This window comes from Struthio camelus, chromosome 2, assembly GCF_040807025.1.
Source record: "Struthio camelus isolate bStrCam1 chromosome 2, bStrCam1.hap1, whole genome shotgun sequence".
In the NCBI taxonomy this organism is placed as follows: Eukaryota; Metazoa; Chordata; class Aves; order Struthioniformes; family Struthionidae; genus Struthio; species Struthio camelus.
The window spans coordinates 102,761,449-102,783,352 of NC_090943.1; the positions used below are offsets into that span (position 1 = coordinate 102,761,449).

Consider the following 21,904-nt stretch of genomic DNA (forward strand, 5'->3'; position numbering starts at 1 on the left):
TCCACAAACCTCCACCTTTCAAGTCTTCTGCTGCTACATGAAACAAAATCTATAGTGTGGCAGAAGGAGCAAAATAGTACCAGACTGGCACAGTCTTCAGAAGTAAGCTGGGGTTGTGAGACAACTGCTCAGAGTGCAAAGCAGTCATATAGCACCACAGGATATTGGGGGGGGGGGGAGGAGGAACACAATGGACAAACAAACAAATAACACCCCCTTCCCCTACCTCTACCAAAAAAAAAAAAAAACAGAAAACCCCCAACAAAACCAACATATCTGCTAAGAGTATTTCCCTCCTAGCTCTCCCATCTCATATCCTTCCCACTGAGTCCCATTGAACGAGGGCTGGCTTATCTCCGGAAAGATGGGATTAATTGCTTTTGTACATTTGTATCTTTGATAGTACAGCTGTAAATATTCTCTCTGCACACATTTAAGCTTTCAAATATCACTAAGTCTTTTAGCTACAAATTCCCAGAAGTGCTTTTTACGAAGCATCTGACCTGTGTCACATGGGCAGCCTGTTCAAAAAAAAAAAAAAACCACACCCCATACCACTAGCAGCACCTCAAACTAGGCAGCTCAATTTTCAGCCCTTGCTTACTTGCACCGGTGCAAACAGATCACAAGGAACTCCCTAGTGTGGCACACCAACCATTTACCACTGTCTAAAGCATCCTCTCTTATCTGTTTTAAGCCAATCCTCCACTAGTTTAAGCTGGTCTCCTTAGCTTTAGTATTGCAGGATTTGGTAAACAGCATTTCTGTGTTTATTTTGTATGTCATCCTCATGATTTTCGTAAGCCTTTGCCGTATCCCCTTGCTTTAGCTTTCTGCTCTCCAAACTGAGGAGTCTTAGCCTTTTTAGTCCCTCTTCACACAGCAGCTGCTCCAACCCCTGAATCATGCACTCCGGGGGAAGCTCTGTAGCCTTCCTAACTCCACTATGTGGAGACCAGAACTGCACACAGCACTCAACATGAAGGCACACCAAAGCTTTACCCAGCAGCAAATGCTGCCCTCCATCCCGTTCTCCTTCCCTTCCTGATCACTAGCTCAACCTGTGGGCGTTATCTCAGAAGTGTCAAACCTGATGACACCATCTCCTCCCCAAGTGTCAGTTGCTCATCTTGTTCACAGCACCAGACCAGGGAATAAGAGCACACTTTGCGGGACCATGTTCTGACTAGAACGAAATACTAGCTTTAAGATTTTGTCAAACACAATGCTTTTTGTCTTCAGTCTGAAACCTATCTGCTGATCAGAGTATTACTCACTGTACTTTCCCCAGATATGGCTACTATCCTTCCTTAAACTAAAATATAGTATTATTTTGCAAGCAGAAGTGTTCTGTATAGGGGTTTTGATTTCACAACTGGTATTTTAGATGTTTAGCATTTACACTTTAACCAGAATGTTAACTATAAGCTGCTTTAATACTCCTATAGTTCTTTCACAGTTGTATAAAGTCATACTTCTCACCTGAAAGAACTGGGAATCCACTGTATTTTCAGAGAACACAGAAAACAATTTTTGCTTTGAAAGATATTTCAAGTAAACAATGTAAAGTTTTGCTTGCAGAAACATTCCCAAAGCCACAGTGACAAAGCAGCTGAGTTAATAACATTAACTCTGTAGAGATGTTCTTGTTCAAAAGGGGGGAAAAAAAAAAGGGATGATAAATGTTGACATTGAACAAAGGAAGAACGGGTTTGAAGTCAACAGAAAGGAATTCTCAGAGGCTTAGGGGTAGTTATCACATCTCCACAATTTAGCCTCATCACTCCATTAACCCTTCTCAGAGCCATGCAAGGACTGCAGGGGCCACAGCTCACCACTTACCCCCTCAGACAACCTCTCCAGACTGTCCACTTGTATTGCTTGCTGTTAGCCAAGCTCCACAAAAGTGGCGCTTGCAGTAGCCCACAAAAGACCCCAGAGCCCCACGACTAAGTCTACTCTTGGTAGGTGGAGTGGGGGGAAAGAAGGAAGACACAGTAGCAGCAATATCTTGCGGTGCTTGTGTCCCAGGTTGTCTTCTACCAGGTAATGGCATTCCTGTCCTAGCAATACTTCGTCTCTGTAAGATCCAGTTGCTTAGCACAGATACCAGCAACAGGGCATGCCATAAATATTCAGCTATAGCAAAATAAAGCGAGTGTGTTTTTTCCAGACCCTAATCTATGGGGGGAAAAAAACTTACATCATCATATGCTGATGTCAACAGAGCATAACTGAATACCCATGCTATTTTGAGGCTTTTTCTTTAACATAGGATACAAACATAGTTCTGTCCCCTGCCCCAGATTGGTGCCTCTCAGTAGTTATGTCTAACATATTTGACAATAGCCACTCTCTTGCTTCAGGGATCCCCAGAAAGATCATCTCATGGTCCTGACCGAAAGAACTCCTACTGGCCCACCCAGTCCCTGTGGACTCTCTCATTTGTATACATCTCCAGTCCGCAACAGCCAGGATACATGAACTGCACTCATAGCCCACCTCCACAAGCACACACCAAGCTGCAAGGGCTATCCCCAGGCCATCTGTGCTTTTACAACACAGTCTTTTCTGGCACGTTCCACCTGAGGTGCTGCGTGAACACCTTGGCTACGTCAACACGCTCCAGAGAAAAGAAAACATCTGAGGCAGATAGTCAGCCCATGCTTTGTACAGCCTGCCAGATAGTCCTGCTGTGCATTGCTGCAAGCAAGGCTTGCATCCTAAATTACTGATTCAGGACCATCTTTATGCTACACAGTTGCTCAAAAAGGCGAACTTGATCAAACTGTGGTGCACGGCCTAGAGAAAAGACAGGGTTATGCGAGCTGGAATGTTTCCTCTCCCCTCAAGCGCTGGACTACAAGGAGGAGGCTGCCGTGATCTAAAGCGCCTCCTTAGGTAAAAGAGGCAAAAAATACCTAACGGGACACACGCTTTGGGCCTGGGGCTTCCAGGCCCTATGCCAAAAACTAGTAGCTATCCTACATCATCTTCAGAGCGCTCACTTGCAATGAAAGTGTTGTCTCTCGCGCCTGGCAACCCCCTGACTAACGCTGATCAGCTAGGGACCAGTTTTCAGGTGGAAGAGTCCACTGTTGGCCTGCTTTAAGTTAAAGCACACACAGTTTCTTAGAGATCTCTCATGAATGCTTAGCCCACTTCACCAATATCCCTGAGAAAGTTTGCCTAGCAAGAAAGTTTGAAGTGAGGCAACAGATGGGCTACATTTCTACACCCCCTACACACACACACACACACACACACACACACTTTCTGTTGCATACACCTTAATTAACCCCAAATGATATCACTTATGCAAACACCATCTCCTTCTCAGTCAGCAGGGAAAAACAAACATCATAATGTCATACAGTAGCAAAGTTCACAATGTCTTTATTGTTTCAATTACCTTCAGGTTTTAGCTGAAGTGGTGACAATCTAGCATCCTGTTTTTTCTGGAGGATGTCCACTTTAGACACCACCTCCCCCTGCTCTCCCTCATCACACAGCCTAATTTTGATAATTAAAGCCCACATGGGGAGTTTAGCAAGGCCCAAGTTCACAGTTAAGCCTGTCTGTGGTTGGTACACTAAGATACAGGACGCTTGGGCAGGTTCAACGCTAGCTTCTCTAGTATGGCACATATGAACCCAGGCATACAGATTCAAGGCAGCCATCCTCCATGGCACTCAAGGCCACCTTTGCCTGGTTCTGGCACTATGCAAGCTCCCATATTGGCAGGCAAAAGCAAGAAAGAGCCTATGTTCATACACGCGGCAGCACCTCAGCCCTGGGCACCAGACAAATGACCACCAAGAGTACTCCCTTCCCCCAGGATGCAAATCTTACCCTTCTTCCCCATCCCCTTCTACCAAGGCGGGGGAAAGGCAGAGTCAGCCCCCTTTCTTATACCTGATGTAGTTCCATTTTCCAAAATGCATGGATATTTCTACTTTCTCCCAAAAAACATCCCCCTTTACTGAGGCAATGCCCATCTTGCCTCCCTACATGCTTCAGCAATGTTATGTACCCTTACATGCATACTAAATATATGAGTGCTGTCAATTCCTGTATGGATAAGGGGAAAGGGGATGAAGGGAGGGAGAGATGTGTTAGTATTCACCAGTTCCTCTCTTACCAGTTGTCCAAGGCAGAGGCACCAAAAGGCTGCGGAGGTCAAAATGCAGTGAGACCATTTTCTTTAAGGAACACATTCATTGCAGCAACCATATGTGCAGCTGGCCATTAATATCTCTATCTCTGCCAGAGGTGGCTGCCCATGACCAGCCTGCAATCTTTTTTGGGTGTAGGAGGCGAGTAGAGAGAAGGAAGCTTCAACCTGCCCCTGGTCAACCCATCATCGCAGTGCTCATTAGCTGATGGATAAAGGCTGTCGTCTGTAAGCAGACAGTACATGCCCCCTTAGCATAATCCCCAGGGCAACAACTTCACTCCCAGTGCGGGAAAATAAATCAAGATACTTGCAGAAATTAGAGCTCTTCTCTGCACTGGCACAGGACGTTCCAAGACTGCTGGCAGCGGAAAAGGGGTGGGATGTGCTCTACTGCGTGAGGAAGACACCCCTCCCAAGGTCAGCCTTAGAGATCAAAGTGGCTGCCAAGAGAGAAGGTGGGCTGCCTGAGGTATGGCACCTCTGCCCCAAACCAAGCAGCTCATTTATGAGCAGAACTCTACCAATCCTTCTGTACCAAAGAGCTGAAGCAGACTAGCACAGGATGGATAGGTGTGCTGAGCCACACCACAAAAAGCTCCTGGCACTGGCCTTCATTCAGACAGCTTTGAATTTGAACACACATTATTCATCTTGATAGCAAATACTCATCTGAGCAGCTTACAAGCAGCTTGCTCCCAATACTCTTAAGAGCAGCAGAGCCCTAAGCAAAGATCTGGGCCTCGATCTGTTTGGGTATGCATGCCCAACTGCTTCAGAAGGTCACTGGGCAGTAAGGAGAGCTGCTTCCCAAAGCACAAAACCCCAACTTTCAGTAAGATAACAAAGTTGATGCAAGTGCAGATGGGCAAACAAAGACACAAAGCCTGCAGGGGTATCCACAGATGACTGTGGCAGCATGCAGGGGATAGCTAGCTCTAATTGCTTCTGTACTATAAAGACAACATGGGCCTTTGGGTGGACTGTTTTCTAGTCTTTGTCATTCCCTCTCTTCACTCTGAAGCAAACCAAACTAACATGTACGTAGCGTAAGCAGGCAGAGAAGTAGGACCCCAGGAACAAACCGATGCGAGTTTAACAGCATTTTAAACCTGCGCATATAAAGGATTTTAATATATACAAATGTGTTGAAACCATTCTTCCCTATTGAAAAAAAATGCTGTCCAAACAACTACACCATCTCGTTAATGAAACCACCCTCAGTTATTACTGTATGTAAATAAATAGAGAATTCTTAAATAAAAAAAAAACTACAAAAAAATGATGGCGAGTAAGCTGCCCACAACATCCAATCCCTTTCCCCAAGCTAAAGCCAATTTTATTTGCCTTTCTTCATTTTTGCAGTCTTCTCTTTCCGCTTCTTCACATGTTTTGGGATTTTGGTTTTTCTCTTCTCTCTTTGGGCTTCTTTAACCATCTTTTTCCTTTCCTAAAAGGAAACAAGCACCAGTCACTTAAAACCAGCAAGAAGCAGGGATTTTGAGCAAGCTGACTTCATCAGTTATGCTAACATTGTAACAGAGGAGGAATAAGGGGTAAGCACCCCTTATTGAGGGGGACTCACCCTCTCCATTGTTGCATTAAGCAGTTAGTACACAAATACCTGGTTAGCAAGAGGAAGAAAAAAAATGGATGGGAGTGGAGAGGGGAAAAGATTGATAGGAGAAGATGCTATGACACTGCAATACACTATAATTAGTGCTAGACAATGAAGAGGCTACACTCACCCAGAAAATACAAAGTTAACATAACAGAAGGAAAAAAAACCCACAAAACAAAAAACCCCCAAACCACATAATCACTCCTAATCAGCTGTTGAAACTGCAGTTCAACCTACAGATTACGATGCAATTCATCTTATTCACACAAAAAGAAGTCCAAGGGAGAACCCACCCATAACAGTGAGAAAGAAGTGACCAAGACTGTCCTGCTTTGCATCTGAAAGACAACAGCTACAGAGCTCTAAGCAAAGTGCTTAGGAGGGCACTGCAATTTCATTTAAGACGTTTGGAATCTATCTCTTATCTTTCCTGGAAAACTTGGGGGGGGGGGTAATGACATCTAACAAGCAACCCCCTCCCCATCTTGAACCCTCATAAATCTAGCAAGTTTCACTTTTCTTTTGCACAGGTCTCACTTATGGGTGATATTCTGCAAAAGAGCCTGAACAAAACAGGGCTCACCTGTTAGGCAGTTTGGAAAGAGATCTAAAAAAGCACCTAATCACCTTGGCACATCTGCTTTAAGTCTCCTCCCCACAGCAAAGCTAGCCAGCCTGCACTAACGGTTCTGCAAAAGCTACTGTAGCCATGGTATAAGCATTATCACCAAATCTCCAGTTCTGCAGGTAAGTGGCCTCAGGGGGCACCATGACAACACACCTGGCTACTCTTCTGGGCTTTGGTCAGCAGAGGTTCTGAAAAGCTGCCCAGTCTTCATTAAATTCTGCTTTGCGTAGCTTCAGAGTTCCCTACACAGATCTCTGTTCTGGCTTTGTCTGAGCCAGAGAGCTATGTTGCATGTCCCTCTGTACAAGAACACCATTCAAGCAAACATTCATAATGAAATTGACTCTCTTCTCTGCTCTCACTCTCCACAACAGGAGGAGTCCTGGAGGAGCTTGCTTCCATCAAGAAGTAATAAAAACCACCGAGAATCTAAGTTTGGATTTGTTTTGTCACATACGCAGTCCCTGGCCAGCTTACCTTTTTATCCATGCCAACTTCAGCAGGTTGATCTTTAGGATGTAGAGATTCTTGACGGCCTGAGTCAGAGTCCTCTGAACTGCTGTCATCATCAGAACCTGTTTCTGGCTCCTCCACCTTTTTTTCAAGAAGCGCAGGGATCTGCAAGATAGACCAAGAGAGATTTTATCTCAAATCCAAACTCAATAGCACAAAGGCAAAAAAAAAAAAACAAAGAAAAACAGTATATGAACAGAATTGCCCACAAAGGAAGCCATGAGCAAACTTATGTCATCTCCTTTACCACAGGCATCAATGAGCCTCAAGAAAAAGAATGAAAAAGAGGTTAATCCAAACTAAACCCAAGACATGTAGAATATACAGTATAGAACCTTTTATGCTCTTTAGCACTACCTCATGTCAGTGGGTTTGGAAAAGAGCAATTTCCTAACAAAGATAGTAAGATCTGAACAGAGTTAGAAAAACTGGCTTCCAAAAACTTACTGAGAGGCATCCTACACAGGCTTTAGTGGAAACGCAGGCATCTATGCTGCAAAAACACGCTTACTCTTAAGCCAAACTGATAACTATGCCAAAGCCTGATCCCTCCCCAAATTTATATTTTCATTTTAAAATATTCTACAGCACTGCTAGATAATGCAATGTTTCAAAATGGTGTGGGGAAGGGGAAGGGATCCAAACATAGTTCTTGCTTTGAGTAATCAACTTGAGATATACTGCTACAGATTGACCTGTACCCTACTTCTTATGCAAAGTGCTTTAAAGTACTTGATTGTGATGTTTTTGTACAAATAGCAAGACAAAATCTTATGCCTTACACTGCAGGGTGTATCTTTGCACAGTAACTACAGCACAGATATCCTGAACATATCAAAACTCAGTCATGTTACTTTCAAATCACAGATAATATAATGGATGTGAAATGTATCTTCCCTCTCCCTCCACGCATTCCCTTAAAGAGGATAGCGATAGCAAGGATAATCATCTCATTCTCAAGCAACCCAGTATCATATCTGGCGATAGGCAAACAATTCATATTCAGATACACTATGATGCCAGACCCGTGATTCCCACACGGGCAGGATCCAAGCAGACAGAAACAGTCAATCTGCAATCGACAGGTTTCTTCCACAGCATCAACTGCAAGATGAGGCATTCTCTGCACTCCTTAAGCATTTAAAGTCATTAAAATGAAGAATAGCAAAAGGCCCTCTCACCTTCTGAACACCAGACAAATCCTTCTTCAATCCTGTCACAGTCTGATAGAGAATCTACATCCAGGAAGAGAGAAATAACATGGTGTTATCAAAATATGACTCTTATATCTAGTACCTACAGAAAATGATTATCTCATAAAAGACAGCAACGTAAGCATAGTACTAACCAGATAACATGAATTTTTACCAAAAACTGATGGTAAAAAAACACTACTGTTAAAATTCTCTTCCCCTCATTTGCAGGGCCTCAGGATGTCTACTCACATTATCCTGTTGAACATTCAATGCCATGTCCTCCTCTTTCAATTTCATCATTATATCCACATCTCTTTCATAGTTTTTAACTTCAGTCAAAGTTCGAGGTATGTAAGCTTTCTTAAATACCTGGTAGAAGAAAGGAGGCAAGTAGATTTACTAATTTACATACAGTTTCATGATGTTCTTCCTTCCCAACTATGCCTCTTTAAGAGAATAATCACGAGGGGTTTCATGGCTCTGAAAACCCAAAATGAGTAAGGCAGTAACCCACTACCATTTCAACTGAAGAATATCTTTTTTTTTTTTTTTTGCTGGAGCAGACAAACATGGAACCTAAATGTTCTTGATAGTTCACCACGAATAAGGTTTATTCATGAGTATGACCACCGGCAGCCTACTTATCTGTGACCTTCTCCAGTGCCTCAACTTTCCTCTTAACTGATTCCAGTTTTAAGGTTTTGTATTCTAAAAATATAACCAAAAAAATCCTTATGATGAGGTTTACAATGCCTTCAGGAGGCAACTCTATTAAAAATGCATTGTTACAACTTAATCTGTATACAAATAATCCCTCTGTCAACATACACTCTAACTCGCAAAAGGTTCCTGCGGCAGTAGAGTAAAACCTAACCACCATATCAACATCATCTTACTTCAGATTTGGAATGCGATCTTTTGAGACTGTACTCCAGCAAACTGGAGTCACTACCAGATCAGATGCGTTCCTTTCCACGAAGTCCACTGGTACCAAATCCGTCCCATCACCTGACTACAAACATGCTTTACAATTATAACGACCAGACCAAGTGCTGTGCAAACAGCACAGACCCTGTCTCCACAGAGCTTGCATTTAATAAGCTCCGCTCTTTCACGAGTTAGGAAGTGCCACAACTAGCCTGAGGTCACATGAGAAGTCTGTGAGAGCCGGAAACTCAGCTCAAATGGTACTAAACAACTCTCTGACAGGACAATGCCTTTTCTTAAGCAAAGGCTCCGTTTCCGAGATTAACTTGTTCGCAAAAGATGGGCTTGTAACAAAATAGTAACCTCTGGCCCTATACTTCAGTGGGACTTCTACGTTCAGGAACTCTCAGGATACAAAAGCTTTTCCTTGACCAAGCTTGAGCCAGAAGCAGCCAGTAAAACTTGCAGAGCTCCCAGAGCAAAAATCTTCAGTAAATCAAGCAGTGTCGACTCCAACAATAAATGCCTGATGAACTAACACGAGTATGTTCCCACTGATAACAAATCTACTCCAATTTTTTTTTAAATTTTTCTGGTACAGAAACATAAGATTACAAAATCAACTGAAGCTTTCCAGAATGCTGGCAGTTTTCAATAATGCAAACTGAACAGACTTGGGATGGTTTCTCCAGCATGCAAAAGAAAGGGAGAGAAACAGTAAGCAGAAGAACTGAATTAGACTGGGAAGAGAGCTAGATCAGCAATTTGGTCAATGCACACATCTGACTATCCCACGATACTGTGTTACTGGTCCAATCATATTGGCACAATCAGATCTCTCCACTCTCAGTTTCTTTGCTGTTAACTGATCCTGAACTGGAAGACATGTCAAGCCACAAGCAAACACACTGGTTTACAAAGTGGAGTGTCTGCCTTCCGATCGGTGTCCCTTAAGCTTTTTACACACGGCATCCCTCAATACTTTGTCTCCTCAACTAGTTCAGGACATACCAGTTATCGTAAACGTTATGTTCTGTTTATCAGCTGTGCATTCTTCCAAATTAAATAATAAATTTCATTGTTTAGAAGAGGCAAAGTAATTTCATAGCAGGAACAAAACTCCTCACTTACTTCCTCATCCACATTATCTTGACTCGATCTTTCCTCCTCTGTTCTTCTGGATGCTATTTCCATTGCCTAAAGAAATATGAAACAATACAATGTTATCCTGCTACAGAATCAACTCATTTAATCCAACTATCTATTCATATCTCTATTTCTCCCTGTGTTCTATTGGTATCACTCAAAATATCACAGCTTTCCCCATAGCAATGTCTCGAGCGACACCTAATGGTACCCAGCATTTCTGCAGAGCACGCTCATAACCGCAGATTTGCCTTGTTAATACTGGAAGAACACACTCCCTGATCCTTCCAGGCTAAATTATGGCAGGCCATGCATGACTGTAGGAAATAACAGCACAAGGAATATAGCAAGCAGTGCCCCGTACTGGACTTTGTTTTTCTCACTGCCACACACATTGAGTAAACCAGGCGAGCACAAGTGAAGGGAAACCTGCAGCACAGCTCTGCTTCTCGCAACCTCCAGTTATGATACGAAATAATCAACATCTGAAAATACCCATGCCATACTGGTATTTGGACATCAGTCAGCCTCTGCCTCATGGTCTTGGCCAGGAGCATGTACACATCATATCTCCACTCCTGGCCTGCTTTACATGGCCTGGATTTGGCTCCTTCCCATTTCTGTTGCTTCAACTAGGAGAGAGGTTTTTTCATCTAACCGGAAGCAAAGAACGGCACCTAAAGAAGAACTAAGTTACATCTACCTCCTCCTAGAGTTGGTATGTCCCACCAGCCACTATGCTTGCCTAGCAAGACTGTGTTCTTTGGAGTACTATTGCCTGGAGCCACTCCTTTCCTTTTCCAATTTTCCCCTGCTTAAGTCTGCACTCTTAACTCCTTTCTATAAAAAAAAATATGGTTATGTTTCTGCCAGGTATTTGCAGAGCTAAATAAGCTTTCCTCTCCTTTCCAAAAAGGCCGACCTAATTTAAAGCATCCCATTTTTAATGCAAGTAGCACCTGAAACGAACATTTGAGTTTTAGCAATTAGGCTTCAGAAGACCTAGAATGAAAATGTGTTCAACCTACAATGGTACATATGGAAAAGATCCACATATATGTTTGAAGCACTGGCATGACAAAGTCATGTACCAGCTCACTTCAAGAGTAGGCTGCAGAGTAAGTGAGATGGAGTTTGAACCAAATGTGATTATTTTGTTTGAATTTTCTTAGGCAAGCAATGAGGCCTCGAGGTCTTACCTCAGAGAGGTAGTCATCCAGGTTCTCACTTGTAATAGAAGGATCAGTAATAAACTCAAACAGCTCCCTCACAGTCATCACCGCAACATTGTGCTTCTGGAAAAAGTCTACAAGGAATCAAGGGCAGAAGTAAAAGTAATTGTGAGACACACATGCAACTTATGTTAAAGTGACAGTTACAGAAAAATAATTGCCCTGATGACTTGCAAAAGTCTCAGCTGCATATACTGCATCCTACTGAGTTTAGTTATCAAAGCACTTTTGGATGGCATCTTTGGCCACCCAAACTAAAACTTCCTCTTGCAACAAACCCTGGAAGAAGAGACAGTGGTTAAACATCAAAGCCAAATCAGCTTCAGCAGGAGTCAAACTAAATGGGGCAGGGGTCAAGAAGGAAGTAGTAAATTGTTTAGGACAGGTGCAGTATTTCCAGTGATCAAGATGAAAAGCATGACTATGTCAAAGATTTAAGGTCCACAGACCTCAAACTTTTGTCAAAGAAAACGAAAAGTACCCACTGAAACACAGTACAGCCCAATTATGATCCACCATAGTATGAAGACATATGGGACACAGTAACTTACTAGCATTTTCTCTATTATGCTCAGGATTTTTTTTTTTTTTGAGTCAAGTATAATTAAATTTGGAGGCTGTACTTCTAGAGATAGCATAAAGCTAGGCATTTCTCTCAGTCTCTGTAGCAGGATTACTCAGAGAAAACTGTAGCAGGGAAAAAGTCAAAAAACAAACAAAACAACAACACCACACGCAGCAACCCACACTCACCAGGGCACCAGCACAGGGAGAGCAAGCCAAAACAGGAAAAAAAAATAAAAAGTGCAAATATCTGATCCAGAAGGAATTACCCAGAAATTCATCAACAGAGGAGGAATAAGGCACAGCTAGCATACTGGGTGTCAACAAAGACATTGAATCCAAAAGTAAAGCAGAACTGTTTCACAGATTTTTAAGTGTCTCTTAAAATAAGAAAAATCACATAGAAAAGAAAGGGTGGAGGGGAAAAAAGCAGTTTGCAGCAACACATTTCCTGCCCTCCGAGAGGAACAGAGCCTAGTGGAAGATGCATGTCTATTACACGTACTCCCACATACTACATGAAGACCGAATCTTTAAGGGAAAAATACTGTCAAGGTACATTGTTGATCAGAATACCATGATAAGTGATGCTTCTCTAATAAGTTAGAGGAGGCTTAGATCTCCTAAGCTGAGCTGGACCAGTGCAGGGAACTGTAAGACACAGTAACTTACCACCTGAGGAATTCTAGCTATGGGTTCCAGTCACAGAAGGAAACAGAACAATATGCCTGCATACTCCTTAAAATAAGGGCAACTAAGATAGGTGTGGGTGCTGTTGCAAGCTTGGACTCTGATCCTTACTTTCTATTGCAAATATGAAATTCAGCCATGTGACTCGCTTGGGCCAGAGAGTTGCTAGTACAATAGGCTACACAGTCTGAGCTCAGCACAGCCCACAGCTCCCTGAGGAAACCATGAGAACCTAGCAGAGGGAACATTTTGGCTAAAGTTTGACAGCTTTGACAGTCAAGAGTCATAGCTGAAAGAACATAAGGAAGAACACAGTTCACCTAAATAAACAAGCCATCAGAACCAGAGCTAAAGTGCAGCCCACGCACCGTTAACATTGGCACAATCCTTTCGCAGGAACTCCAACGCATGTGGGTGGTCATGTTCCACTGCCTGAGACACATCGATGATGTACACTTCCCCGCTGTGGTACCTGCAAACACGTAGAACTGCACTGATTCCACAGGACTGTTATGTGGAAGATAAAGGGGGGCATAAAAAGTGCACTAAAAACATAAGGACCAGTAGACAAACCTAACATTTTTCTAGCAGATATCTCACATATTAAGGCCAGAGGGTTTTTTTTTTTTGGTCAATCCCTTCCCTCCTCCTCACCCAGGCTTTAAAAGAACACAAAAAGCATTGGTGGAGGTGGGGTGAGGGAAGAGGGGAGGAGGGGAAAAAAAGTGTGTGTGTGTGTGTGTGTACGCGCGCGCGCGCGTGTGTGTGTGTGTGTGTGTGTAAATATAAAAATATACACACGCACCCCTTCCTGATTTTTTCATTAGTCGCTAGTTTTTTTATAGAGAGATTTCAGACCTGGTTTAAGAGGTACATAATTAAGCAGCAAAAATGAAACACAGTCTTGAGAAGGACCCCCCCCACACACACCCCCAAAGGTAGATTAGCACTCTAAACGTATACACAGAAGTTGCTAATGCATACATTTTAGATGTTACAACTCAGAGCAAAGTTTAAAAACGTACAGCATATTAAATTCACTGAGATCTGCATGAACAAGTCTGGCATCTTGATACATTCTTCTCATGTACTGGATGATTTGCAGGTACAGCTCCCGGACTTTTGAGTCAGATAACTGAGCATTCTTCAGCAGAGGAGCAGGCCTTGAAATTACCACACAAATAAGACAAAGTGAGTACTTTTTCCCTCTTCATACCAGCTTTAAATGCTTCAACTGCAGTACCTGACCTTCTACTCAGTAAATGGAAACCCCACCCTGACTTACTTGAGCAAAGCGCATGAAATCAGCCTGTCAGGCAGCAAAACTTGGCACATGCTTGCCAAAGATACCGGGAGCGCCGCTTCCAACATAAGCTAAGACATTGGACCATGCTACATTAATGTTTGTACTACAGAATGTCAAGTTATCTTCATGCATTATAAGCAAGCCTTTTCATCTATAACCTCCGGTTGAACCACCACAGGGATTCATTTTGAATACATCTGCGGCTTCAGAATCAGGCAGACTGTCTGCAGTGGTAGCTGGTAAAGATCTGGGTATTCTACAAGTCATACACACATATAAGAGTAATATGTTAATTTTGGAGGCCTAAAGTAATAGGAGGTAAATTCAGAGGGTTGGGTTTTTTTATTTTTTATGAAAAAGAATCGTTTTGACTTTCTAAGGATACCTACATATCACCTTTACCAATAAAGCCCATGACAAGCACATGACTTCTTAGCATAACTGGCTCTGGGCAAGGTATCTGGGCTGTACTCAACCTGTAACAAAAGAACACAACCACAAAAAAATAAAAATAAACCAACGCTATTGGATTGCAATAGTGCCTACAGGAGCTCTGTTGCCTTAAACATCATACAGAGTTAAGAGCTCCTTTACACAGAAAACTCACACTTCTGAATAACAACTAGGAAATGAACACAAAAAAACCCACAGCCATCCTGCTCCAATTCCTCTCTAAACTTTCCTATTTCAGACAAAGAATGTTTATACAGTTTAGGTTAATCCTAGATTAACCAGTATCACACAGAAACACAATGTGCTGCTACTCAGCAGCGGCTACTTCTGGCTTTTCCCCACTTTTCAGTCAAGTCAGAAAGAGTTCAGATGTCGAAGAACTTCAGAGCGTGAACAGCCAGACAAAGGACTATCTTTATTCCTCCTTTTTTCCTCCCTGTTTCTCCCTCCCACAGGGAAGCTTAAGACACTTGCTGGAATACTCCAGAGACCAAAAAAAGGTAGTGAGAGCCAGTGTCTAGCAATAGAAGGATATTTCCTAGAAACAGGAGTTTCAGTTACATAAAGGAGTTTCAGTTTGTATGCTGAAGTAAAAACTGGAAGATTCACCTTATTAAATTCCTCATTTCTTTTTCAGCCCATGTCTTCACCATTTTTCTTGGGTTACCTTTGCAATATCCATGACGAAATCTTAAAAAAAAGAAAATAAAAACAAAAAAAACACTCAGCATATGCAGTACTGGCAATGATCATTTTACAACCATTCAGACAAACCCTACTGCTCATTAAAATAAGGAAGAACTCCAACTCACCTAAATTCACCACTCACATACTTATCCCGATCTTTAAACATCAGAATAGAGGTTTTGTAAATCTTTATTGCTCTGTTTTCTCCATTTGCAGTACTGGCATGATATACATTAGCCTATTGGATTATAAAGGGAAGAAGAAATAACACTTAAAGGAAAAATTGTTTACAGTAACTGATACAACCTTCTTCCTTCGGATGTTTTCCAGGATGCCAGAAAGAGAAGATAAACTTTTTCACCCAGCTGAGTTAGTGGTATTGCACACAAGGGAGCTTCTACAAGCAGCAGCTTACTGAAAGTGTTTAAGACTGGGTAGGGGTGTTACAGTACACAGGAGAACTCCACAGCATCCACACTTTGAGACTGAAACAAGTCCTTCTGTGAAGGGTTAATCTGAGACGTGTGCACTATTTAGGCCCCAAATGCCTCATGCTGACACCACCACACAGCATGGAATTATGCCTTAAATCAGAAGGCAAGGACTCCGAATAAAGTCAGGTCAGCTTAGGGACTAGGTATTCTAAAACTGACTTACTAATTTACTGTGGAAAACCGTGCTTTGGTTTTAATTATCAGTAATATTACTTGATAGTAATAGCAAACATTAATTTGGTAAAGGCAATGAAGGTTTAATAGTATTTTAAACAGTATTTTGCCATGCCATTCAGGCATTCCCACCTCTACAGAGATGTGGAGTGGATCTGATCTGCATGCAACAGGTCTTGCTGAAGAGTTATGTGGCTTTGTTTGCTTTTCAAGCATTGTTTTATATTGTGTGTACATGTACCCCTTTCCAAAAATTTCAGTTATAACACAGAATTAATGAGAAATACTAATTTAAGTTAACATTTAAATGTTATCAGAAATTCTTCATAGCTGGGGAAACCCACTTCTTTAACATAAGTTGCATTTTATCTTAAGATAACTTTCTACTCACCAAGTAACATACAAACAGTAATACTAAACCCAAGCATTTCCATGCATCTTCTGAGCACCATAAGCATCTACCTAGCTTGTTAAGAGGCTGTGTCATGAGACTTATAACAAAACTTACTTCTTTCCCCGTGCTGATGCAGCCATTGATTTCTGATATGATACCTCTAGTTAGCATCTTGAACAGAATCATTCGGGTCCTTGGATCCAATACCTCAAGGTTAATATAGAAAAGTCAGCATAACTGCTCTTTGAAGTAATTTTCTTTCAAGACAAATTGTGGGTTTTTTTTTCTTTTTTAAACTGATCATACATCGATTTTAGAGCTAGCTGAAGGATGCATGAGAATGATTTCCCATCCACAGTTGCATTAAACGTGTTAAAATAAGTTTTCTCTTAAGATACAGTTATGAGAACTGAAATAGAGCAGCCAACAACAGTTCAGTCTTATTTAAGGGAAAAGAAAATGGGGGGAGAGAGAGAAAAAGAAAAAAGAAAAAGAAAAACCCCAAACCAAAAAAAACTAAACAGGCAAACCCAGAATCTTCCATTGCTTCTTGGAGTTTGATGAAAGCTTAAAAATGGAATTCAAGTTTCCTTAGGACAAAGGGAAACAGAATTCCAAGGTGAAACTCTGTTGCTACAGTAGCTCCTGAAAGTTTTATCACCAACTCCAAAATTCCAGATGATTGGTTCCAGTCAGAACAGAAATATTTGATACATTAAGGACTTACCTGTTCTACTGTTGCTCTGTCTGACTTATCCTTGACTCGATACCTAGCAGAAGTGAAAATAAAATTATACAATCCCACACATTGACTCAGTACTTTGACAGAATAAAGCATGACATTCTACTTCAAAGCAAAGTTAACAGCCTCAAAAAATAAGGCTTCCAGTTCATACAAAAGCAAACATTTTTCTTGCAGGCAGGAAAAAAAAAATTCAACATCAGTGCCCTTTACTATTACAGATACCTTCTTGACTCCAGTGAAATATGTTTACTCATGAGAAAGTGGTACCTGTCTGAACAAGTTACAGCTATAAGCTGCAGGCTCTCCAGAAAAAAAAACAAAAAAAAACCCCAAGAAACCCAAACAAACAAGAAAAGCCTTTCCTCACCAAATCATCAGGAAGAATCTTAATAAGGTTTCCAGTATGTTTTTTAGCCCAATTGCTCAAGGACTTCCTTTAGGAAAGGAGCAGAGAAAGATAGCCTTTCACTACTAGAGTAAATACAAGTAACTTCTGCATTACTACACCAACAGCGATTAGATTTGCTATCAATTGCAGTGACAGGAGGAGCAAAACTTGGCAAGGATTCAGGTGACAGATCCAGAAAACAAAAAGTTTTAAGACCAGAATGCAAACTACATGTAGTATATTTACAGATTTTTTTTCTTAATAATTTATTCAAAACTCTGGCTGAAACTAGGAAATAAGAACTCTTCTGGGTTCAAATTAGGTCAATGAAAATAGAGACAAACTTATAACTCACAGGTCTGCTTCCTTCTGTCTAGATTTTTCTGTGACTCTGTTTATAACAGAGTCATCAAAATTCAGCTTATCTGAAAAACACATAAGATAGGAAACTTCTTTACTTGTTTTTTTTTTTTTTTTTTATGTTCAGAATTGCATCTGCAACTCTGCTGCCAGCCAATATGCCCCAACACAATGTTCAGACACACTTGGATTTCTCTGTAACAAACTGAAGTGGTACTTCAGGCACATACCACAGAAGCATCAGTTACTTAATTTTCCACTCCATCTGTGTACATTTCAAAGTAGAACTATAATAACAACACAGACTACTGAGACACTCCCACAGACTTAGAGATGCAATGCCATCCAGAGATGAGAAAGAGACAGTCTCTTGGGCAACATCTTATTAAATTCATCTGCCCTTCTCTTCCACAGTCTGACGCCATTTTTCTAAACAGAACAACAACAGTCTCCAGGACTGTCTCCCCACAGTGTATTTTAAATGGTGTTTCATTAATTGCTAAGTACATAAAAGCTGCTGTATTTGACTACACATCCCAGCACTACTCTTTTGAGCGTTCACTTCAGATCACCTTAGTTATGAAGAAACTACAAACTCTTGTTAATATCCTACCAAAAACCCCCAGCCACAGCTGCATCTAGCCCTAACAGGCTGAGCAGAACAGCTATTTCCATCGTATCATATACAATACTCTACACAGGCTAGGACAGCAGCCTCTCCACCTGTGGCAGAAAAGCCTACCCCTGTGAGATAACTGTAGCATAAGTTACCGTTGCATTAGTTCCACACTAATGCTACAGGAAACAGCAATCAACCAGGAAATTTAGCTGTGGTAGCAGGTTTGAGAATGGCCAAAGACACACCAGCAGAGAGAAGATACCCTCCCACAAGCCAGGCAGCTTGCTCCTACAGAGAAGCTAGGGAAAAAATATTTTGTGTGATCTGGAGAAGCTAGGGAAAGAAGAGCTCTCCAGCTCTGAAAAGGGAAGGGAAAGGGATATGATAGCTGGTTAATGAAGACTAAAGGCAACTCTGGCTGTGCAAGAGCCCTTTTTAATCTGCCCGGCAACAGTTAATTGCCATTTCAGCAAGCTCTGACTTAAAGTAAGCAGAACTAGTCTGAGAACATCACAGAACTGCATCTGCTATCATAAAAGAAGATAATGCAATTTATACTCACCTAAATTAATTTTATGTTCAAATTTCCTTAAAGCCTTGTCTGTAGGGGTAGACATTTTTGCTGAATTGCAACTAGGGGTCTGTCTATTTGCCTGAAACAAAGGATTTGTTAATATAACTTGCCTTTTTAAAATAGCCTTTGAAATATAGACAGTATCATTGGAAAAGTCAGTCCAAATGCCTATGCCTAGAGTTTTATACATACAAAACCAGAAAGGGTGAGGAAAGGGACATGGATTAGCATCAGATTTTTATTTTCTTCTCTGGAATTAAATAAAGTGACACATCAGACAAAATTCCAACAAAATGACCCAGTGCAGGGTTATTTTTAGTCAGGCAATTATGCTGCAAGTCTCTCATATTAACACTTTTTTTTCCCTAAAAGGAACAGGAATAGCAGAAAGAAGTAAGGAGAAAAACAGGAGAAAAGCTGAGAAGGTAACGAACAGAGAAGACTTTCCAAAGTTGTTATCTTTTCTTACAGGCGGTCCTCTCTGAACACAGTATCCACTTTCACCGACACTGGACAGCATAAATCCCTAACTAAAGGGAAGAATAAGTCAGCCAGGACAAGCACTGCGATTCAGACCCAATATGCCATGATCAGCACCACTTTATCTCAACTATTCTGTTGTACCGATACCTAAAGAAAAGGAGAGGTTCCTAACCTTCATTGTCCAAGCCGAGACCAAGAACGCTAGTTTCCGACACAGTATGTGCTTTCCAGTCCGCAACAAACCAAACGTTTCTAATTCAACAGTGTTTGCTCTAAATTCATCTATTTCTAGCATCTCCCTCCACCTCCTATACCTTCTTTCACCTTCCTTCCCCATTAGCCCAAAAGAGAACTTCTTTCATTCTTGGCACAATAAAGCAGGTACTGTCTCAAAATTCAGTGAAAATGAAGGGAAAGATGCTCAAAAACACAGAGGACCAACATTGAAAAGGAAGCAACAGTAGTAAGATTGGAGTAGGCAATGAAAGAAAGGTTAAGAAAGCTCAAAAACAGGAGGAGGACTGCAGTAACAAGGGGAATGCAGTAATAGGACTTGGGGCAAGAAAAATCAAGAGGAGTCCTGGCTACAATGCACATATGCATGCAGTGTGCCAGAAGAGGAGACTCAGAAGAAGGGGATTTGCCTGAGGAGAAAGTTCCATTTGAATTTTTGCTCAACATAATGTTAACACTGAACAAAGCCTCGGGGTTCATCCCATTTGCTCTTGGGCACCCTTAACAGTCACAAAATAGCCTTCAACTTACCTGTGGATTGCATCCAGCAGCACCACTGTGGCGCTTCATGAGTCTTCCCATCTCATGATCCCAGTCCCAGTCTTCATCCTCATCTTCCTCTTCATCATCATCACGATCATCATCTTCCTCAGCGTTAACCTCTTCACACAAGCATGACTGGCAGTTCTCGGTTACTTCACCTTCTTCAGCTGTTTGTGTGTCCTGAGTAAGTTCACTTCAAACAAATGTAGACATTTACATAACTACAAATAATCACTACAGTCATCACGATATTTGTCACTTCACCTATCTTCAAAGAGGTATATACAAGAACGTCATTGCCTTTAAAGGATGGACTACATTTAAATTATCTTATTCACTGCTTCAGTGCCATCTTCTAACTTGTTTTGTTTACAAACATTTAGATCCCTCTGTAACTCCAAATAGATGAACAGATCACACCAGATCATGCCAGGTGGCTCCTTCTTCAAGGCCAAACCATTTTGCTGCTGCCACAGCAGATTTCCACCTGACAGATATCACAGCAACAGATGGTGGCAACAGATAGCAACTCTGCTAGTAACTCTGGAGCACCAATACAACAAACATAAAAAAAAAGCAGACTTAGGAAAGAACTCGTAAGACAAATGAACCCTTTCAGCTTACTAGTGTATTTGATTGCTTCAGTCTATCATGTTTTCTGTCAGAACAAGTATGTCCCTGAGCAAATTCACTACTTAACTAAACAAGTGGTAAAATAGGAAGATAACGGCTTGGACGCACAGGACTAGATCATTCCTTATTCAATCCTCTGCTCCCTACTAAACATACGTGGCTTTCACTTCAACACAAAGTCCATTTCAGCTCCAAAATAAACCTCATCTTAACTAAAATACTGTTCTCTTACATAATTTCAGATGTTTAGTTTCAGTCAACTAACTACAAAGTTAAATTACCTAGACTACCCCAAGTCTGCAATTGGGTCAGTCCATTTTAGTGCTGAAACAGAACTCAAATAATAATAAAACAGTGCGAGAGCAGACTTTCCCCGTGTGCACAGCTTTAACGAAGGTAACGCATCTGTTCCCTCCCACAGGTTTTAACCAGGCATCGCTCTGCAGGACCACGTTCCCCAGCAGCGACCCAAACCGAGACCGCTGTCGAGGGCTTCACCCCTCGCACCTCGCCCTGTTTTGCCACATTTCCTTGACAATCGACCGCGGGGGAACAGAAACAGCAGGACGATGGACGGATGGATGGATAGATGGATGGACGGACGGGGGGGGGGGCAGGGCGAGCCAGCAGACAGCACCACGCCGCCCAGGCCTGCCCGCCCGGCCTCGCCTCGGGCCGGCGCAGGGCGCCCAGCGCAGAGCCCCACCCCCACCCCGCCATTTCCCCGCCTCTTACCTGTCGGAGCACTCGGCATCGTCAAACTGCCCCGGCACTGCCTGGCTCATCGCCGCCGCCCGGTAATCCATGGCGGCGGCGGGCACACAGGGCCCCGCACAGCCCTGCGGAGAGCGAGGCGTGACGCAGGCAGCCCGCCCACACCATCGCCAGCACCTCCCCTCCCCGCCCGGAGCCGCCCCGCCAACCGCCGCGGCCCAACCCGCCCAGCCACAGAACCGCCCCCTACGGCGCGCGCAGAGGGACTAAAAGCAGCGAGCGCGTCCGCGCCGCGGGGGTGAGCAGTAAGGTTAAGCTAGACTGGCGCGTTCCTCCGCCGGCCGGCGTGGTGGCGCGCGCGCTCACCCTCGGGCAACCCGTCTCGTTCCGGCGCAGGGATTGGCTACGAACG

General features: G+C 42.5%; 1 protein-coding gene across 1 annotated transcript; it reads right to left on the minus strand.

Annotated features, from left to right (window-relative positions):
- Positions 1-3,379: 3,379 nt before the first annotated feature.
- On the minus strand, positions 3,380-21,876 carry RIOK1 (RIO kinase 1). Its single transcript, XM_068931902.1, has 17 exons — positions 21,514-21,876; positions 20,134-20,338; positions 18,874-18,964; positions 17,688-17,757; positions 16,927-16,969; positions 16,314-16,406; positions 15,263-15,375; positions 15,060-15,140; positions 14,387-14,473; positions 13,717-13,854; positions 13,060-13,163; positions 11,405-11,511; positions 10,191-10,256; positions 8,382-8,501; positions 8,118-8,171; positions 6,901-7,041; positions 3,380-5,624 (listed from the first exon to the last, which is right to left on the minus strand). Exons 1-17 carry the CDS (start codon positions 21,582-21,584, stop codon positions 5,514-5,516), a joined length of 1,695 nt encoding a protein of 564 aa, XP_068788003.1. The 5' UTR covers positions 21,585-21,876; the 3' UTR covers positions 3,380-5,513.
- Positions 21,877-21,904: the final 28 nt, after the last annotated feature.